Source organism: Aulonocara stuartgranti, assembly GCF_965226115.1.
Source record: "Aulonocara stuartgranti genome assembly, chromosome: 12".
NCBI classification, from domain to species: domain Eukaryota; kingdom Metazoa; phylum Chordata; class Actinopteri; order Cichliformes; family Cichlidae; genus Aulonocara; species Aulonocara stuartgranti.
In genome coordinates this window covers 37,715,273-37,736,180 of record NC_138948.1, presented here as the reverse complement: position 1 = coordinate 37,736,180, position 20,908 = coordinate 37,715,273, and the positions used below count along the sequence as shown (strand labels likewise).

The following is a 20,908-nucleotide window of genomic DNA, read 5'->3' as shown; positions in this document are numbered from 1 at the left end:
CCTTTCCTCCTTCCTAATGATTGGCTGGCCCTAAAAATAAAACTTGTGGTAAGTGGGCTTCTGTTTACAGTTGGAGCTGTTTGCCTGAGATGCCCATATTAGGGAGACCTGCTATCATCATAAAGTGTCTAAATTAGAAATAAAACTGCCTGAAACTGAGTGTTTAGAGCAGTGTGAAGTCTGAGTTTTTGCTTCTCAGATCTGCACTGACTTCATCACTTGAGCATCTGAAACTACACCACTAATGTAAAGAAATAATAAATCATAGATATGAAAAAATATTGTGTCGTTATTATGTGAAAGGATTTCAGTCATAAATATAAGATGATGTGACGTTTTGCATAGAAGCCTTTGTCCAAGACTCCCATCACCACTAATTGATTTAAGAAGCTGCCGTCCACCACCCTCCTCGACATCCTCAAACGCACCATCGGTGGGGGGTGTGGATCCAGCTATTCCTTGCTGACTGGAAGCAGGAGGGTCAAAGCATGGGTCCGCGGTTCGAGTACTGAGTCAGTCAAGCTAAACACGGCGACCAAAGCAGCGCCAGCTTCACTTTAGACCGAAGCGCCAGTGCTGTCATCCTGCCCCTTCACCCCCACGCGCGTGGTTCTTTCTCCGCGGCGCGAAGGGGCGACGTCGGACTCGAGCTGACTCGGGTTCAGTCCATGCAGGAGGATGGAGATACAGAAGAGGGCGACTGGGTTCGACTACCCGGAGAGAAACGACGCCAAGCCAGTAAACGGTAGGCAAACCTGGCGTGGAACAGCCTCCTTCGCGTCCGCACACGAGCACACGTAGCCCGGCTGCTGCTGTCCCGGGCACCGCTGCTCACCTCAAAACATGAGCGCGTGGCTGTGGCTGTGTGATCAGCGCCTCATCACTGCTGCTGCACGAGCCTTTCACGTGCACCGCAGCCTTTCTGAAGCGGCGCTGATGAAAACGCGCAAGTTTAAAAAAGGAGCAGCGGGACAGCCGCGTGATTTTATTTTTATTAGACTCGGAGACGTTGGTAACGAAGTTAGCAGTGTAGCACGGATGAGTTTATTTCACTGGTGGATATGACTTAATCGTGTGTGTGTGTGTGTGTGTGTGTGTGTGTGAGAGACACACAGAGAGAGATGGCGCTGGGCTCGCTGGGAACTGAGGTCGGAATGTTTTTATTTGGAGGTGGTCAGTCAGGCTCGGGAAGATCGTAAAAGGTGAACTTTTGAACTTGGAGAATGCCCCGAAGCCTTTAGTCCTTTAAGTCCTCAAAATCCGGCACTTCACAGGATGGCAAGAAGGCCATAACAGAGGATGCAGAGGTCCACCCCCCTACTGCACCGGTCCCGCTGACTTTTGTTTACAGTGGCACGGTGCTGCTGGAAAGGCTTCTTATTCAGTGTGCCTGATACTCGTTTCTAATATTCTGTGATGCTGACCAGCTCCAGGCTCACACTAAGCCCACAATGCCTTGCAGCAGACTGTCCCAGGCGCCAGTCCCATATCGTGCCCCCGTGCGGGTGGCTGAAGATTTATTGACATTTCCAAGATTAAAATTCCTTTAACCCTGCCAGCCCTGATTACCTCAACGTGACTTATGGATATCGGGGTGGACTTTGTGTTCTGATCCACTTAATAAGTCTCATTATGAAGATTTAAGACTGTTGAAGAAGCACGTTAGATTGAAATGTCCCCCTAAGAATTTCCCTTAGATTTCTTAATTTAATAGTAAAATTAATGCATAAATTTTTTAGGCTTAGTTTCATTTTAATACTGAAATTATTTCGTGAATGTACCCACAATTATTTATTAATTTTGATTAAACATGAATAATTTAATATTTTTTAAAGTATGTTTTGTGGTGGTGACTGCTGCGTGAGTCGTTTCAGGCGTTGTCTTTGTTTCACTGAAACACATCCTCTGTGGGTTCCAGCAATAATCAACAGAATAATCAATAATGACGACAACAGCCTGAGCAGTTCTACAGATTAAATCATTTTAATTTTTCAATCGTAGCATAAAAACACGAGTAAAGAAATACACCCCAAAAAATAAAAAGTATTTCGTAAAACGTTTTGAAATCATTTTAGGCTCGTTGATAATTCTGTAAATAATGTTTTCCCTGCATATTGTTAGAATATGTCTCGTCAAAATGTTTATTTCTTCATCATGTCTTAATTCATTAATACCTGGTCTTAAAATTCAGGATATGGCAGGAATTTCTAAACGCCACACATGACTGAAGGAAACTAATAAACACTTCAAATGCACAGATAACCGATTATTCCACGTTTCTGTGGTGGTCAAACACAAAAGTTGATGATTAAAAATGAACGTTCAGCCTTCAGCTGTCGTTCACACTGTAACACCAAGCTGTGAAACAAACAATACTTAATATTACCCATGAGTCAGTATCTTTAAAAAGACTGATAGCAGCTGATTCAATGGTCAGTGTTATCTTTGCAAACAAAACGGCTTATTTATCATTTCTAATTGTTTGCAGAGTAGAAAACAGTAGGAAATACATGAAAACAAAGTAACAGGCTGAGTATTTGTAACAGGATTTTACTTTGAATGGTTTTGGCCTGATGTCACTCAGCATCAGCTCGTATGTCCACACATCCCTACTTTCTCGTCTCATTTGAGATTTGATCTTGAAAGTGACCACTTTGATACTTTTTCATCAAAAGATGTTTAGCAGAGTGAATATTGTTGTTTACTTTAATGTGAGTTAACACACACACACACACACACACACACACACACACACACACACACACACACACACACACACACACACACACACACACACACACACGGGAAGATAGGTTTGATGCATGGGTGAAGTAGACTGGCATGAACTGGTTGAAACAAAGTGCTTTGTCAGCCCCTGCTCTGCTGGTACATTTGTTGTTGTGTGTGTTTTTCCCTTGGGGCAGAGTGAAGGGGGTAGCTGGCAGTGGGTGGGACAGGGACAGGATACAAACACCACCCCCGCCATCCCACCCCCGATTCTTGAATGAGCCAGGAGTACAGTAGAGGCGTGTGGGGGTGGAGTGGAGTGTGGGGGTGACAGGAATGTAGATGTGATCCATCATGTTGTGTTTTTTTCTTAAGAACACTTCCTCTGCTGCCACAATATCAGTGTTAGCATCAGCAGCCACACACACACACACACACACACACACACACACACACACACACACACACGTTTTCATTCAAGTTAATCAAGAGAAGAAACAAAAATCATTGCAGCGCCTTCAGCATCATAGTGATTCTTGTCTTTCAGTCAAGCCTTTTTTGAACACACTCCCCACCAGGTGGTGTCGCGCTTGTTTTGTTGTTTAAAGAAAGGAAAAAAAGATAAATGTATCAGAGAGTGATAATACAAAACCAATATCATGTATGTTTCCGTTTCTAATGAAAAGCTCATTTTCCTCTGTGGTCTCTGTGGATGACAGACTTCACTGTGCTGTAAACTGAAGCTCAGCTTTCATGAAGCAGGACAATAATTTTCTCTGTTCGACTCGTGAAAAGCCTCGAGTGCACTTTTACTCTGTGGCTGTGAGTATTTTAACATTAGATGGTGAGCGTCCATATGGACGTCTGTTTTGTGACGTGTGGACTCGCCCATATTGACTTAACATCACAGCGCACCGTCTGCACTCCAGGCGGTGGTTTATAAAGTGTAGCAAGAATGACTGCTTGGCTGTGGGTGTCTGCAGTGGAGTGTAACCAAAGCATCAGGTCTCTCACAGGTTCAACTCTGTAAGTCTTAACAAACGAAGATGTATTATCAGAAGATCCTGTAAGTGCTGCAATAAATGCACATCGCTGCAGCGAAAAACAAACAAATAAAGCAGGTGGCTTTATAATGTGACCCTGGTATAGATCAGCTTCATCACACAGGCCTGTGGTCAGTGAGTAGACAGATTTCTAAAATGATGGAGTAATACAAAAACCTACAAAAATGTCCTGTTGCAATTACATTACAAGTACATGTTTGGTTTTTAAAGTATATATTTGTTATTAAACATTCAGAATCTGTATTTATATTTATATATTTTTATTTTCTTTATATATCTGCAGCTGTGATCACTGTGATAGTGCCCTCAGTCGTGTCCAACGTAGAAATATCTCTAGATTTTCAGGTTTTCCTGTCTCGCTGCTGCGTCTCTCCTGATAATATGATAAGACTTTAGTAACAACATCAGGATCTGTTTGCTCTTTCATGATTATCCCACATACTGAGAGGACATCTGGCCTGATTGGTTTAACCTTCTATTTAGATGTCAGAGGTCATTACAGCTAATCTCAATTTGATTCTTGACCCAAGACAGCGTGCGTGGAGTACAATCTGATTACATCTTCTGCAAAATGTTTAGTATAACTCAGATACTTTTTTCACCCTTACAGGGAAACATTCACCTCCCTGATTTCATGTTAAGATGAGAGAAACTATTAAAGAGAAGTTAGTCGAGTATGAGCGGTGAAAACTGAGTCCTCATCAGTTCCAGAGGTCTAAATGCTGCAGTTCCTTCATGCTGATGGTGCTGTTTCCAGGCAACACATATTGCGGGTCAGCTGGTGATGGATGGGATGAAAGACAAATAATGGGGAGATTAATTAACACCATTTCAAAGGAACTAAAAGAACATGTTGGATGGATTAATTCAATTTTTAATAATGTTCTGGTTTGTTGTTCCAAAATGTTCCCCTGCAACAAGTGAAATATTTTAGTTTGGTGCTCAATTATTTCCATTTGCTTTCAGGCCCTTAAAAACATCTTGTCTCATAAAATCTTGATAAATATTTTTCCAGTTCCCTGTGATGGTCTAAGCCTTTTCCACTTCACTATGCTATTTTCAGTTCACAAACACTTCCAGGGTTTTCTTCGCCCTGAGCTCTGAATCTTCTCCTAAAGTTCTGCTTGTTGTTTTCTTCTTGTGTGTGCTGTGATGGACATGTTGGGGGAGGTGGCGGATGAGAGCTATGGGAACGGCAACCAGGGATGTTGCTCTTGAAGCATTAATGGCCCTGGTCTCTGCTGACCTCACCGTAACCCAGGAAAGTATTTACAACCTTCACTTGATCCATGAGGTATGGGGCTGGGACTGCTCTCTCACAGAAGTTTGCTGCCTTGATCCTGGCATAGGCTGAGCATCTAACAGCTGCTAATGAGCTGTGGGGGAGGATGACGAGGGAGGACATAGCATGCTGCTGTGAACCATATTTTGAGAGGGAATGTATTACAGTAAGTACAATTGGTCTGAGGCTGTTGGCAGTGCTTTTGCCAAGCTTCTGTTGTTTTTGACACGAAGCCTGGGCCAAAGGCTGTAAATGGCTTCAATTTGAGTTTGAATTTGGGTGGAAGATGAGTTTATAGGCAGCTGTAAAACACTGAACTTGGTATGCAGAGTAGGGATCCTGTAAAGCTGCAGTACTGAAGGATGCAGTTGTCTGGGAAGTTATAAAAGAGCAGCTGAGGAACTGCAATATTTCCATTTTAAAGGGGAAAAATAGGGGCTTCTGTTGCCACTCACTGCAGCTAGGTGTCACTTACTGGGATATCTGAATCAAAGATTTGCCTAAAGCAGCCGGTGACACCCTGGAAGTCTTTAGGGAAATATGGGTATTTCCTAACTGGTTGGCAGGTGTTTGCTGGAGGTTGCAAGCTGTCACTGGGTGAAACTAGTTGCAAACAGTGTGCTGCAAAAACCTTGTGTTCTCATTTCCAGCAGGTTGCTGTTTTCATCCGTAGTTCATATAATAGATCACAACTTGTCTACAAATGCTTGCTAATAAATCAGGGAGCATTAGTGAAAGTTTTTTTTTTTTTTTTTTTTTTTAGTGTACAGATTTCTAGAGAGGTCCTCACAAACTGTGGGATAAAGTTTCTGTCCCAACTAAGTAGCAGAGGCATTACAGAATTAATAAGAGGCTTTGGTAAGGTCAGCTATGAGCTAGAGCTGGGCGATATATCGAGTTTTTAAAAAATATCGATATATTTTTATACGAGATATAAGATCTGACAATATCCTTTATATCGATATCGTCTATGTTACGTTATAATTATACTTGTGGAGCCGCAGGTTTGCCTCTCTTTCGTCCACTTTCGTCTTTACGCAACGTTACTCGGCCTCGCCTCTCCTTCACTGAACACAACTCCCCCTCCTCCCCCATCGCTTCACCTGCAGGAAGCGACAAGATGGACACGGCAAATCTCCTTTAACGAGTTACTGCGCATCGCCCCATGCGTGGGGCGGGACGGCGTCAATGTGTTAGCTAGCTAACCACGCTAACGAGCTAACAACGCTAACGCCATGCAGCCCAGAGGTGCTGCACGGACTGAAATCCTTTCATTTTCTCAAAAGTTGACAGCGCGCCTTATGTATGAATTCTGGTTGTGCTTGATGGCCGCGAACCGATTTTATGTGGTACACGGCGCTCAGCAATCTGTCACAAATGTTTGAGTACGACTTTAGTAAGCTACGGAGCTGCACCGCTTGATGTCGGAGCATTACGGCTGAGCCTCGCGGAGTGATACGTACTGTGCTTCAACGTAATATTACCCTACTGTGTATAAGGACCATAAATGGCACCTGTTAAGAGACGTGGTTGCGAAGCGGATTACAAACTCCAGGCTATCAGTCACACAGTACAAGTTGGGAACAGAGCAGCTGTGAAATCTGTCTTTGTTACTATGCTCAGCGTCTTTTAGTTTACATTTTGACTGTACCATTGTGAGCTTTTTGTTATGCACAAAAACAACATTGTTTTCTTTTATTTATGGAGCATTATTATTTAATAAATGCTCATAATTTAATTTTGAGTAAATTTTATGTACATCTGCTCTATGTTAATAAAAGTGCCTGTGTGACATCTGGGACACAGCTTTGACTAAGAACTCTCTTGTTGTTCTTACTTTATGGCTTTAAAAAAATATATCGAGATATATATCTTATATCGCCATCCAGCTAAAAAATATCGAGATATGAATTTTGGGTCATATCGCCCAGCCCTACTATGAGCTATATTTACCTGACAGCAAGAAAAAGAAACATAAGGTTTTCCACATTATCCTGTTACAGGAATTTTAGGTTCCAACACAAAGATCCATGCAGCAGGTTAGGCAGCACTGTCTTTGTCAGGAGAAGAAGAGGGAGAACGGTTTTCCCCACAAACAAAGCAGAGCTGAGTTTAGTGTCTCTAACAAGTCTTCAGGCATCCCACCAGAAAAATCTAAGAACCCTTCTTTACAGTTGTTTCAGGAGGAGTCTGGTTTCACAACACAGGTGCAGCACAAAATACACCTGAGGGAAAATGTTCCAGCCTCCAGAAAGTTCTACAGAATTCCAGCTGCAGCTTGGGTAATTGAAAGATCAACAAATGGTGAAGCCTAGTTATGCTAGTCCTAAAAAAAGATGGATCAGTGTTCAACTTTTAGCCGTTTTCCACTAGTACCCACTGGGCTTAGCTCCGCTGACTCGACTTGACTTTTAGGTTTTGCCATTAGGTGGAAGTACCTGATACCAGGTATGTTTTTAATACCTACTCTGCCAGAATCCCAAGCCATCTGATTGGCCAGTTAGTGGTGTCACTCTTGAGTCCTGCACAAAAATTAAAACCAGCATTTTTGAAACCCAGCAAGAAGTGAAATGGCTCTCCAAAACCAACACTGTGGTCCAGCGACGGTGTGCAGTCCTGTACCAACAGTTTAGAAGCAGGTATCTCATCGCCTTGATGTCCACCATTGTTGTGTGGTTTGTGTTGCATTGACATTTTGGGACGTTCAGCTGAATCTGATTAGCCGAGTGGGTACTAGTGAAAAAAATTGGAATTAGTCTTCAAGTTTGATCCCTTACCTGATACCTCGCATTGACGAACTCTTGGAAAGGGTGATGAGAAGCTGTGGCCCCAGCACCAGAGACAAGGAAGGTGACAGCCTTCAAACTCCTTTTTGGACTGTTTCAGTTCAAGTTGCAGCAACCTTTCAGCATCTCATGGACCAGGTGTTGATGGATCTGTGTGTTCTCCACCTCAGATTTGCTGGCTTCACGAGCAGTCCTAATGAATGTAATCAGACACAGAGCCAGGTGGAGTACCTTGAATATGAGGTTGGACATGGACAAGTCAAGACTTTAAGTGGAGAAAGTGGAAGTCATTCATGCATACCCAGTGCCCACAACAAAGAGGAAGGTGCTGGCTTTTGTAGAACTAGTGGGGTGGAACACCAAGTTTATTCCCTACTTTGCAGAAAGGGCAGCACCTCCCTGGGATCGAACCACCAAGTTTTTGATTAGTACCTGACCTGAGACTCCTAAACTGCAGCCACCCCGTTCTCTTCTTTTTTTTTTCTGAACAGCTCAGTAGTCCCCCCCCATGCTGGGAGTACTGGTCATAGGTGACTGGCAGTGGAACCATAGTCGGGTGAAGCTGAGCACAGGACACTGATTGTTTCACAGTCAACAGACAAGATACACACAGAGCTCTGTGCACATCGTCAGGAAAATGCTAAACGGTGACTCTTCTCATTACTTCAGCACACATGCGTTGAGTAAATGCTGCCTGTTTGGACACTTCAAGCTGGTGGTTATGAACGGACTCAAGAATGCGTACACTGTAGTAATGGAAATATTCTGAATGCAGTAACTTCCTGCTTTGCTTGTGTGAAACATTAAAGCAGTATTCAAATCAAATCAAATCACTTTTATTGTCACATCACATGTGCAGGTACATTGGTACAGCACATGTGAGTGAAATTCTTGTGTGCGAGCTTCACAAGCAACAGAGTTGTGCACATGCAGAACGTACATGTATTCACATGCAGAACGTACATAAAATATGTAAGTTATTTCTTGTTAGATATTATTTTCACTCCTGAAATAGAAAAAAATGCAGTACATTCATCTAACTTAAAAGTGAACTAATGAAGAAAAACTTCAGACTCTTTGGCAGGACATTAACTCCGCTGCTACAGAAGTTTTATTTATTCAGCACAAAGTAAGAAAAGGCTGAAAAAGGCCAGTTTCCCAGCTAAAACTTTTTTTTGTCATTTTAACATTAATTACGAGGACATATTATAGCCTGCACCAAATCCTGATTAATCTTGTTCCTGTTTGGTGTAAGGCCTTTCTTGAGAATACTGTAAAATGTTCTTAATGAAGAAGCAAAGTTTTAGCTTTTTCATTCCTGTTTTAAGCTCATTTATATTGCTGTTCAGCCTGTTTTTGTACCTGTAAATCAGCTAATGCCGATGGATTGGAATGGGACACATGAGCAAACTTAACAGTTGCAGGTTTTGGTTTTGTTCAGGGGTGGGCGTCGGCGTTGCAGCAGTGGTGGTGTTGAAATGTTCTGTCAGTTAACTGACAGACGACCACCGCAGCCAACTAACATGATGTTTATAGGTTTAGTTTCGTGCTGGTGTAACCGGACAATATCGCCTCATTTTTAGTGTAAAAATGTGAAAGTGCGACACATGTGGAGCATCCGTACAGTGCACACTGAACCTTGTGGCTCCATAAGCAGACTCAACTGTTTCTGCTGTTTTGTGAGATGATTATTATCAGATGGCTGCTGCAGGGCTTAGTTCGCACAGTGCTTGTACACTCACCGGCTGTATGAGGCAGTAAAACTCTAACCCCTGGTATGATGAAAGGGAAGTTGCTCCTTTGAGCATGTCAGCCCGCAGTGATGGTGCTCCCCCCCCCGCCCTCTGACCACAGCCTGACCCCCAGCGTGACTGCCGTCGGGATTACCACAGATAAACACAACGGTCACCAGCTTCACGTGGATGAATGCTCTATGAAACATTTATCCCACTGTTTCATGTCTAAAGTGGGTAATCAATTCAGTCTAATTATATATTGATGAATAATAATAAAAATAATATCAAATGATAACATGTATTGAAATAAGTGGAAAAATACACACTGTTCAAAATAAGCAAGCCTGTTTCTGCACGTCTGTTCTCACCTCGACTTGAATGCTGCATTCGTTGCCTCCTGTGCAGACGACCTGTCGAACAGAACCAGTCTGCTTTTTCTTCTCAGACCTTTGACATCAGATGTTCTTTTATCAGCCAGTTCTCTTAGAGATGCTTTTGTGGGGAAGATCTGACTATATCCTCTGTTTCTGAAACACTCGGACCAGCCCGTGTGGCACCAGTAACCATGCCACCTTTACTGTCACCTTTCTCCCCAATTCTGAAGTTCTTTTTGAATTTCAGCAACCCCGTGTCTGTCTTTATTCTTTAAACTGGGGTCCTCTACCAGAGGCCTGGGAGCTTGAGCGTCCTGCACAGCATCTTTGCTGTTCCTGGACAGAGATCTCGGTTGTCCTCTCTGGGATCTGCTGGACCCACTCTCCGAGTTTGGGAGTCACTATCCCAAGAGCTCCTATCCCCCCTTCAGCTTACACATCTTCTCTAGCTCCTCTCTCAGCACTTTGTGTTTCTCCAACTTCTCATGTTCCCTCTTCCTGAAATTGCCATCACTTGGTAAAAGTACGTCTATTACTACAACCTTCCTCCTCTGCTTGTCTACTAATACTGTGTGGGGTTGATTAGTCATCACCGCTTTGTCCATCTGTACCTGGAGGTACTACAGGACCTTAGCTGGTCACTCTCAACCATCCAAGTGGGCACTTTGACCTCAGGACATCAAGACCATACTCAGCACAGATGTTCCTCTATGCTATGCCAGCCACTCAGCTACAGCGTTATATGTCTGCCCTACCTACCAGCTTCTTGCACCCTGCTGTGATGAGCTGCATTTTCTCAGGGCCATCTTTGGTCTTGCATGGTGTGGTAGACCCCAGCCTCTATCAGTCTTGTGCTTAGAGGTTTTTCCTGTGCCGCCATGATTAGTGCCTCCAGCGTGGCTGGTGCATGCCGTGCAAAGGCCTGTGCTTCTGTGGCGACTGGCGCTCTTCTTTTTCGAGTTTCAGTGGCCCGAGTTATTCACCAAACTGTTGTGGTCATCTTCCCGATGTGCTTCTGGATCTTTGTTGTTTCATTCTGGATCGTGCTTCTGACACTCACTGGTCCTTCCTGGGTTTAGCATAGAGGCTGTTGAGCTCGGAGTGAGACCCTTCATACCTGATAAAGAGCTTTCTTATGTGTTTTAAGGCAATAAGATTACAGATATACAGCAACTATGTATATTAAAAAATCTATGTCAGTACGAAAGAGCTTACATAATATCACACCTACACAAAATGCTATTATGGTCTGCTCTACACATGAAAAGTCAAACATTTGTGGAAACTCCTAAAATATCTGGATCTTAACAGATCTATAGCCTGTGCAGCGCTCTTCTAGCTTTCAAAGCAGAGACCGTGTTACATTAAAATGCTGCTGGTATCTTCAAACTATGCAGTCAGGCACGGAGGAGAATCTGCTCTCCATCATTTCAGCCAAAGCATGTGCTGAGAAGTTGAGGGGCACTGGGACAGCAGCATCACACGGTCACGGAGAAGCAGCAGAGAGGACAGAGTAGATGCTCCTGTGTGCTGTGTTACACAACAAGGTCAAGGGTCATGTGTAGAGGTCAAAGGGATGACCGCCAAGCAGCCTGTGAAGGCAGCCCTTGAGTTCCTTAACAATCTGTCAAATCTAATGGAGCACTGAGCGCTCGGGCTGTCAGACTGAAAGTCAGATTACTGATTGTTTTTTGAAAGGCTGTGTTTGATTAAGAGTTGTACCTGTGGGGAGAAGTACGAGGGACTCTTGGATCAGGTTTTTATTTAATAAACTTGGAAAAAGCTGTTGAAAGCATCCTATTTATAACTCTGTCTGCCTTCACTCTTTATTTACCCGGAGTTAATAGAGGCCGCCTGGTCTTCTTTGGTAGGTTTAGTTCATTTATTTTATATTTACTGTGGAATGCAACAACGGTTTAAAGTGAAAAACACGATTCTTCAAGATTATAATGAAGTGAAAACTGATATTCAGCATCAACAAAATATCAGTAACAATCTGTGTGAAATATGAACTCTAATAACTGTGTGCAAAGTTTGTGAGCCTTGTGCTGTCAGTTTTCCATATATTGTCACTTTTATACAGAAACTGTCTGCTCCGCTCATATGGCCACAGCGTTTTAATTTTGAACTTCTTTAGGTGGCTGTAGCTGCCTTAGACTGTCCTTCGCTGCTGTTTGTGGGGGAAGTGATTGGTTGAAGCTGGGTGTCGGTGGGCAACCTGATGTCAATGAAGCCCCAAGTAGATGAGCACACGGGTCTTCCTGGAACTCCTGGCGAGCCCGCTGTTTCTGCTGGTGTTTGCCACATGATTCTTGGTGAATTATGAAGCTGTTGGTAACAGAAATGTCCAGGAAATAATGGTAAACTGTAATGTGCCGCCTCCTGGTTTTCCTGTGGACTGAGTGGCTCCTCAGCATCAGGCCTGATGTGTCCACTCCTCCCATGTAGTGGTTTGCTCAAGACAAACTTTATCCTTCATCCATGTCACTTTCCTTCTGTCTTTCACTTTTTCTGTCAGTTGACAGTAAAAATGGTTCTTCACACCTGCCGCTCGCTGCTCTGTGTGTAGGGCTGCCACCATTAGTCAACTAGTCACGATTACGTCGACTATCAAAATCGTCAACGACTAAGTCGACGACTTTGAAGCTTTGTAAGATCCCAAAAGACGCAGGAATAAGTAGCAGGATTTAAGAGTGTAATAACGGACTGAAACAGAAGATGGCAGCACTGCATGTACAAGGATGCCAGCTGCCGTTAAACCCCGAAGAAGAAGCAGCAGTGTCCGGTATCGTAGCTGTGTCCAAATTCAGGAACCGCATCCTCCTGTGCCCACATTTGTAGGCCGATTACGTTACAGCTACACGACAAAGCCTGTCCAAATTCGAAGACTCCGACAAATGTGCCCTTCTTTCCCCAGATTTGAAAGATGGGTCGGGTGTATACTTCGTGGTCCAAAGCTATCCCAGAATTCATAGCGCAGCCCAGCTCAGTTTCCAACAATGGCGGCAGCTAGTTAGTTTTAATATTACTCTTATTATTCTTTCTGGGTCACAAAATAAACGTTTAACATATTTTCAGGCGAGAATGTAGCTGTGTAAACCTCAAATATCTGCTCAGTTTATCAGGACACCACATATTTTCAAAAGCGCTCCGACGTTTTCGGAGACGTCTGTTACCCACTAGCTCGATAGCTAGCCGGGGGCTAGGCTCACTAGAGCCGTGAGAACACCGGACTCCCGGCAGATCGTTTTCAAACCCACCGCCGTCTTTCGCTACTCAGGTTAAACATGATATATGAGTCACTTAGATAACTTAAAATGTTATTGTTTGGCTTTTTTTAGTATTTTATTTGTTCCTGAGTAAATCGGTTTGTCTGAGATTAAAGTTATAGTTTTTACACAGCTGAATAAACATCAAGCAGACAGCTGATTATCAGAAGTGTGAGATGCTCGGAATTTACTCCGGTGTCCTGTTATATTTTAGAAAGCAAGGAGTTTATTAAACTTCACCGAAACAATCTGCAAATGTCATTAAAATTTAATAAACTATCATCTTGTCTTTATTTTTAGTTAGCACATATCTTAAACACTTAAAGCTGTAAGCTAATGATAGTTATATAAGAGCAGATGCTGCTGGTGCAATAAGCTGTAGTTTTGCGTCCAATGGATGATGATCTGATTAGTCGACTAATCGCAAAAATAATCGGTGACTAGTCGACTATCAGAATAATCGTTTGTGGCAGCCCTACCTGTGTGTCATTCATTCTTACCTGTGAGTGGACTATGGTGGCAGATGCATTGCTATGATGTTCTGTAAAGCTTGTCATTTGTGTGAACTGCACATGGTAAAATGTAGGCAGGGCTTATTTTTCTGTCTGTGTTCAGACAGCAGTAGCTTGTGAATGCTTTGTACTACCGTAATATGCCGAATATCCCTGTAAAGCTTCACTTCTTTCTGAAACTTCTTTTCTCTAGCACAAACGGTGACTGAGTTATGGTCATTTAAAGAGTGCTTGTAAAATGGGCCCTCCAGTGGGCCCATGGTAACAATGAACTTTTCCCAAGGACCAGCAACGTCAGCAAGATCTCTGCTTGGGTACAAGCAGGTCATGTGCTCACAGCAAATTATTTTGACTTCTATTTTACAAATCTGTAGCTCTATACGTTCCCCCCCCCCCAACCGTTATACAACATATAACATGGCTTCATTTTTGTTCTACAGTTTTGTGCAAAAAAGTAAAAACACTAAAAAAAAAAGGCTTCACCGTTTCCGTGTCTTTTGCCTAATCTCAAGTTTTGGTTTTTTTGGGGTTTTTTTTGGTTTTTTTACTACAAAAAAAATGGAGATTTCTGAAGGAACTTTTATATTAACAACAACATCATTGGACTACAGTCTCTATTTCTACGTTTGTTTGCTGCTGTTGCTCTTAACCAGATTGACATCACAAGAAGATCAGTCTTCAACAGAGCTCGACAGACCACGTGACTTTCAGCAAAATCAAAACACTGCATCAAGCGCTAGTATTTCCAGCACCGGTAATCATTAATTCTGCGGTTTTAATCCCTACTTTCATTTTATTTGCCCCAAAAACAGTGATGTACAAAACGACAGAGAACACGGCAGGTCCGCACAAAGACAGACGTGACGAGGAGGCAAAAAAAAAAGAGGAAAAAAATCAAAGGAGTGAAAGGGTCAGATCCACACGAGCACAGAGTGGGGTAAGGACATTAGTGTGCTGCCCAACTTTCATCACGCACATATTTATTATTATATGGTTCTAAGTTTTAGTGCATATGTTTAGTAACTTCAGATCCTGCAACAAGCCCAGGTCCAGTTTACTTTGGTGATTTGGACGATTCCATCTCACAGCTGCTGTTACAGGCCAACGCATCTACAGTGAGTGCAGAATTATTAGGCAAATGAGTATTTTGTCCACATCATCCTCTTCATGCATGTTGTCTTACTCCAAGCTGTATAGGCTCGAAAGCCTACTACCAATTAAGCATATTAGGTGATGTGCATCTCTGTAATGAGAAGGGGTGTGGTCTAATGACATCAACACCTTATATCAGGTGTGCATAATTATTAGGCAACGTCCTTTCCTTTGGCAAAATGGGTCAAAAGAAGGACTTGACAGGCTCAGAAAAGTCAAAAATAGTGAGATATCTTGCAGAGGGATGCAGCAGTCTCAAAATTGCAAAGCTTCTGAAGCGTGATCATCGAACAATCAAGCGTTTCATTCAAAATAGTCAACAGGGTCGCAAGAAGCGTGTGGAAAAACCAAGGCGCAAAATAACTGCCCATGAACTGAGAAAAGTCAAGCGTGCAGCTGCCAGGATGCCACTTGCCACCAGTTTGGCCATATTTCAGAGCTGCAACATCACTGGAGTGCCCAAAAGCACAAGGTGTGCAATACTCAGAGACATGGCCAAGGTAAGAAAGGCTGAAAGACGACCACCACTGAAGAAGACACACAAGCTGAAACGTCAAGACTGGGCCAAGAAATATCTCAAGACTGGTTTTTCTAAGGTTTTATGGACTGATGAAATGAGAGTGAGTCTTGATGGGCCAGATGGATGGGCCCGTGGCTGGATTGGTAAAGGGCAGAGAGCTCCAGTCCCACTCAGACGCCAGCAAGGTGGAGGTGGAGTACTGGTTTGGGCTGGTATCATCAAAGATGAGCTTGTGGGGCCTTTTCGGGTTCAGGATGGAGTCAAGCTCAACTCCCAGTCCTACTGCCAGTTTCTGGAAGACACCTTCTTCAAGCAGTGGTACAGGAAGAAGTCTGCATCCTTCAAGAAAAACATGATTTTCATGCAGGACAATGCTCCATCACACGCGTCCAAGTACTCCACAGCGTGGCTGGCAAGAAAGGGTATAAAAGAAGAAAAACTAATGACATGGCCTCCTTGTTCACCTGAGCTGAACCCCATTGAGAACCTGTGGTCCATCATCAAATGTGAGATTTACAAGGAGGGAAAACAGTACACCTCTCTGAACAGTGTCTGGGAGGCTGTGGTTGCTGCTGCACGCAATGTTGATGGTGAACAGATCAAAACACTGACAGAATCCATGGATGGCAGGCTTTTGAGTGTCCTTGCAAAGAAAGGTGGCTATATTGGTCGCTGATTTGTTTTTGTTTTGTTTTTGAATGTCAGAAATGTATATTTGTGAATGTGGAGATGTTATATTGGTTTCACTGGTAAAAATAAATAATTGAAATGGGTATATATTTGTTTTTTATTAAGTTGCCTAATAATTATGCACAGTAATAGTCACCTGCACACACAGATATCCCCCTAAAATAGCTCAAACTAAAAACAAACTAAAAACTACTTCCACAAACATTCAGCTTTGATATTAATGAGTTTTTTGGGTTCACTGAGAACATGGTTGTTGTTCAATAATAAAATTATTCCTCAAAAATACAACTTGCCTAATAATTCTGCACTCCCTGTATTTGTCGTTTCAGGTTGTAGTGTTACACAACATTTTCAGATCTAATAGAAATAAAATGAGTGTTTCGTAATTCATTCAATTTGTCTTTATTTAGAACTGACATTATTGTTTCATTCTATTATAGAATCTTACAGGAAAGAGGCAACATTGTAAAAATCCATCGTGCTTTATTAGCTGCTTCAGTGAAAAACAAATCAACAATGCAAAAAAAACCAAAAACATTGCAAAACAGCATACTGGAAAACAGTTATTCATCACTTGATTGCTTCAATACAACCCTTCGGCACATATATGCAGACATTTCGTGACTGTTTTGATCTCGCTCTCTCTCTCTTAACCGATCAAACTGGCTGTGGTAGCAGCTTTCAACTCGGTATGACCCAGGTTGACAGAGGGGCCCAGTCTGGATCGCATTCCTGCATTTTGTAGGCTGGTTTTCCTACAAAACACAACAAACATTAGCCTGCAAAGCCACAGTGAACAAAGCAGCAAAGCGCAACGAATTCAATTCAAATCAATATAAGACTTATTTGTAACCTACATCAATAATTATGTTATGATAAATTACGTAATAACTACAACAGCAGACTGACCTTTGTGGAAATGCTTGGAGCAGACTAACATGTGAGCTGGAGGGTTCTGGGACGTTATATTTGGTCTTCGAATGGCAGCAATTCAGGCCATCCGGCACCTCTTTGTTACTTCGGAAACACGGCTCGAACAATTTCTCTTCAACGACGGAATCTGATAACAACTGGTCTCTTTACCCGTCAGCTTCCCGTAGCTGTCATGCGACCGGCTATTGCAGCTAATAATACAACAGCTTCTTGCCAATTTTTCTGTTTCTTTTTATTGCTGTGTGACTGTTTTCTTGTGAAAGCCTGCGAGCACTAGTACCGCTTGCCACTCGTTCCCAGAATCCTTTGCGGTTTTGACGTCACATTTTCGAGCTCTATCCGGTCGTTCAGTCTGACGTCACTAGCCGTGTCTGGGCCTAAACTCTGCTGCAGGTCCACATATCAAACGATCACTATGGCATTACTGAGAGTTGAAAAACTGTCTAAAGTCTTTCATCTTTAATAAAATGATCAGCGTTCTGCTCTACCAGGTGTAACAATTGAGTTTAACATCCAGGCATCCATGAAAACGGAATTTATGACATTTAACGGAGTTAGAAGTTAGCAGGGAGTTAGCTCGCTAGTTTCTATCTAAATACAATATAGCATGTCCTGACTGCGGGGTTTTGGAAACAAATTAAAACGTACAGCTCTGCTATCACTTCCAACATAAATGAAGACCAAAAACTAAACAGCAGTGACGTTTGTAGGGTTACTGAAGTTGGGCTAGCTGGTATATAACGATGTGCTACGTGACCGCTAGCGACACAGCTATGTTAGCATAATATAAACAAGCTAACTTTTTTTCCACTCGATAAAAGTTAACGTGAGTGTTCTCGGTGGTCAGGAACAAATGTAATCGCATGGCAGGGTGCTGTAAAAGGACCAAACTTCAGCCAGGAGAACAACTGAGATAATCCATCCACAATACGAGGTTAGTCATTCATATACTGCTGCATGGGCTGGGCTGTAGTTACATCCTAAGGTTTTAAAAACTGAGCTTAAATAAATGATTAGTGGTAATAAAAGCCGAGGGAGGTCAACAGTGATCACTGACTGTTTTAGGAGCTTTTTGAGATTAAATAGAAGAAAATACAAAACATTAAACATGTTAACAACACAAAAGCCATATTAAACGCAGACTACTTTAGACCCGGAAGTAGGATTCGTCACATCATCACTGAACAACCGGATTGTTGTATTTATGTAGATGACTGGGGAGATGCTGGGAAGCAATCATTTTGCACAAGCTTAAGTGTTCATTAAGGTGTTTGTCACATAGATACAAAATAAGCTCCGAGATTAAGCAGGTGTTAAACACAGGGTGCTTAGTTTATGTAAAACATGCAGTTTGTTGCTGTTTTGGTTTACGTGCTGAAAATGGTTTTATTTGTGTATATTCATGTGTTAGACTTGTACATAGTTAAACATGTATGGATCAAATAATGTTGAATTCTGGATTTGTAAGCAATGAAATTTGAAATAAGGGGGTAGGAACAGGACAAGCTCCTGTTCGAGCAGATGCATTCTGTACACATAGACATGAAAACGTGATGATTTTGAAGGTTTGTTTTTTCTCTTGTTGTTTCAGTTATATTTGCATGCATGGGATTTAAACTGGGGGAGAGAACCAATATTTCTTATTTCAGGGGGCAGAGAGCTCCACAGCCTGGGAACAGAGCAGCTGAAAGCTCTGCTTCCCATGGTGCCAAAGTAAGTATCCACAGCTGGCCTGTGCAACAACCGATGCAGAGCCCATTAAAGATACTTGAAGCACTATTTTCGTAATTCTACTGTTTCAGTAACCCGGCCTTTTCACTGTTACTTTTGCAAACATTATGATGAACCTGGAGAAGTGTTTACCTTTGCTGACCGAGGCTAAAACGGCTTCATTTGATCCTACTTTGCTTTCTGCAGGGATAGGTTTGAGGGGTCATGCTTCTTTCTGATGCTGATGTTTATGGACTAGAATTTACATACATACCTGCACTCTGGATGTGTCGGGATGATACTTCAGTCTGAAGCCTGGAACACCTGGGGATCGAACCACAGACCTTCCACACCTCCCATCATGTACATTCTGCTTGTTCATTAGTGCTGCACGGTCGAATGATGCTCTCCTGTCTCCTTTTAGCCAGCAGGCATGTGGATATGAAGTTTATGACTATTCTGAATCTGCCTTATGATTCCTAAAAAGTAGCGCATGTAGACCTGCAAGCTGAATGTTTGTACTCTTAATTTCTTCCATCTTTTTAAGTTCATGATATGTTTGATGAAACGCTCGTTTTAACATGTTTACTACAGGTTTTCTATTAAGTTTACAAACACAGATTCAACAGGCTGTGCACGCACTGGAAGTACCTTTGACCCAGTGAATGTACAGTTAGACTTAATTAGCAGCCAGCTGGATAGGATGATTCCAGTAAGCAGCACGGCTAAAGCCAGGTGGTCGTATAACAGTGACAGCGTCTCCCCTCTCCGCTTGGTTATAACCCATCTGCTCCTTCAAGGCTATCTAAGGCAAGCTGAAACTCCTTACTGTTATGCATGGGTGTCTCTGCTGGAGGTGGGGTGGGAGATCAAGTGGTGCCCATGGGGTAAAGCAATCCTCTCTACTCTGACCTCTCAGCAAGCGCAGGATTCATTATGTCCTGCTGTTGTGGAGTGAAAACAATGGTCTATCTGTGGTCGGCACTTCCTCTCATCCATCTTCTAGTCAGGGTGGGTGATTGATTAAGCAGAGAGCCGACGTCACACAACCCACAACTGTATTGTTCATGTACATACCAAACGAGACAGTCATAACCTCGTCATAGCAACATGCTATTATAATCTTTAAGTTTCTGTAAATGTCCTGTAATCTTAGTTGTAGCGTCCTCAGTAAGTAAACCCATCACGCTCAGCCTGCAAGAGATACTGAGAGAAAGCAAGTTTTCATGAAATGGGTAAAATTACTGTCTGATATCTGTCAGCAGGATAATATGCAAGTAATACAGTTTTAATCTGCTGACAATTTAGAGTCAGTGTTGGAGTTGGGATACCTGTGTATATGGGATTTTCACCTCTTTGGAGTGTCCACGTTCCATAACATGTAGAAGTACATGTATGTAAGTGCACACTTGATTAAACGGGGAGCATCTTCTCATTTCTGAAACTACATTTGTTTAACATTTGGCTAAAATGCAGCCTAACCTCGAGTGTTCCTCCAGCAGCCTGGTAGATCTTTATGGCGTTATTTCCGTGCCTCTATTCTGAGCGCACGGAAAAAACATTTTGCAAGTACAAATGTTGCATTTTGAGGAGAAAATTATTTAGAGTGAAGAAAAGTTTAATTTGAGCGAACAAAATTCATTGCTGCGTGCAGGAAATGTTCAGTGTTTGCTGTTATCCACACAGTAACAGCCCCTCTCGCTCAGTTGTTGGCATTTGCCCTCAATAGAATAGAATAAGATGAACAGAACAACATACAAATGGTAAATGGCCTGTATTTATATAGCGCTTTACTAGTCCCTGAGGACCCCAAAGCGCTTTACATATCCAGTCATCCACCCATTCACACACACATTCACACACTGGTGATGAAGCTACATTTAGCCACAGCCACCCTGGGGCGCACTGACAGAGGCGAGGCTGCCGGACACTGGCGCCACCGGGCCCTCTGACCACCACCATACAATACAAGTACTAATAAGTAAGTAATTAATAAGTACTAATAAAATACTTTATTACATAGGAAAAAGTGCACTTGGTGCTGTTGCACATGGAGGAGACAATCATCCATTTTTATTTATTTATTTTTTCAAATTGCACAGAAAAACCAAACCAGTAGGACCACACATCATATTTATCAGGATCTCATGATA

General features: G+C 42.5%; 1 protein-coding gene across 1 annotated transcript in view; it reads left to right on the top strand.

Annotated features, from left to right (window-relative positions):
• The first annotated feature begins 440 nt into the window (after window positions 1-440).
• Window positions 441-20,908, top strand: part of nr6a1a (nuclear receptor subfamily 6, group A, member 1a) — a 122,155-nt gene continuing 101,687 nt past the window's right edge. The window contains exon 1 of the mRNA XM_082555330.1: window positions 441-745. Within this exon, the coding sequence (XP_082411456.1) occupies window positions 679-745 (67 nt within the window). The 5' untranslated portion in view covers window positions 441-678. The remainder of the gene's footprint in view (window positions 746-20,908) is intronic.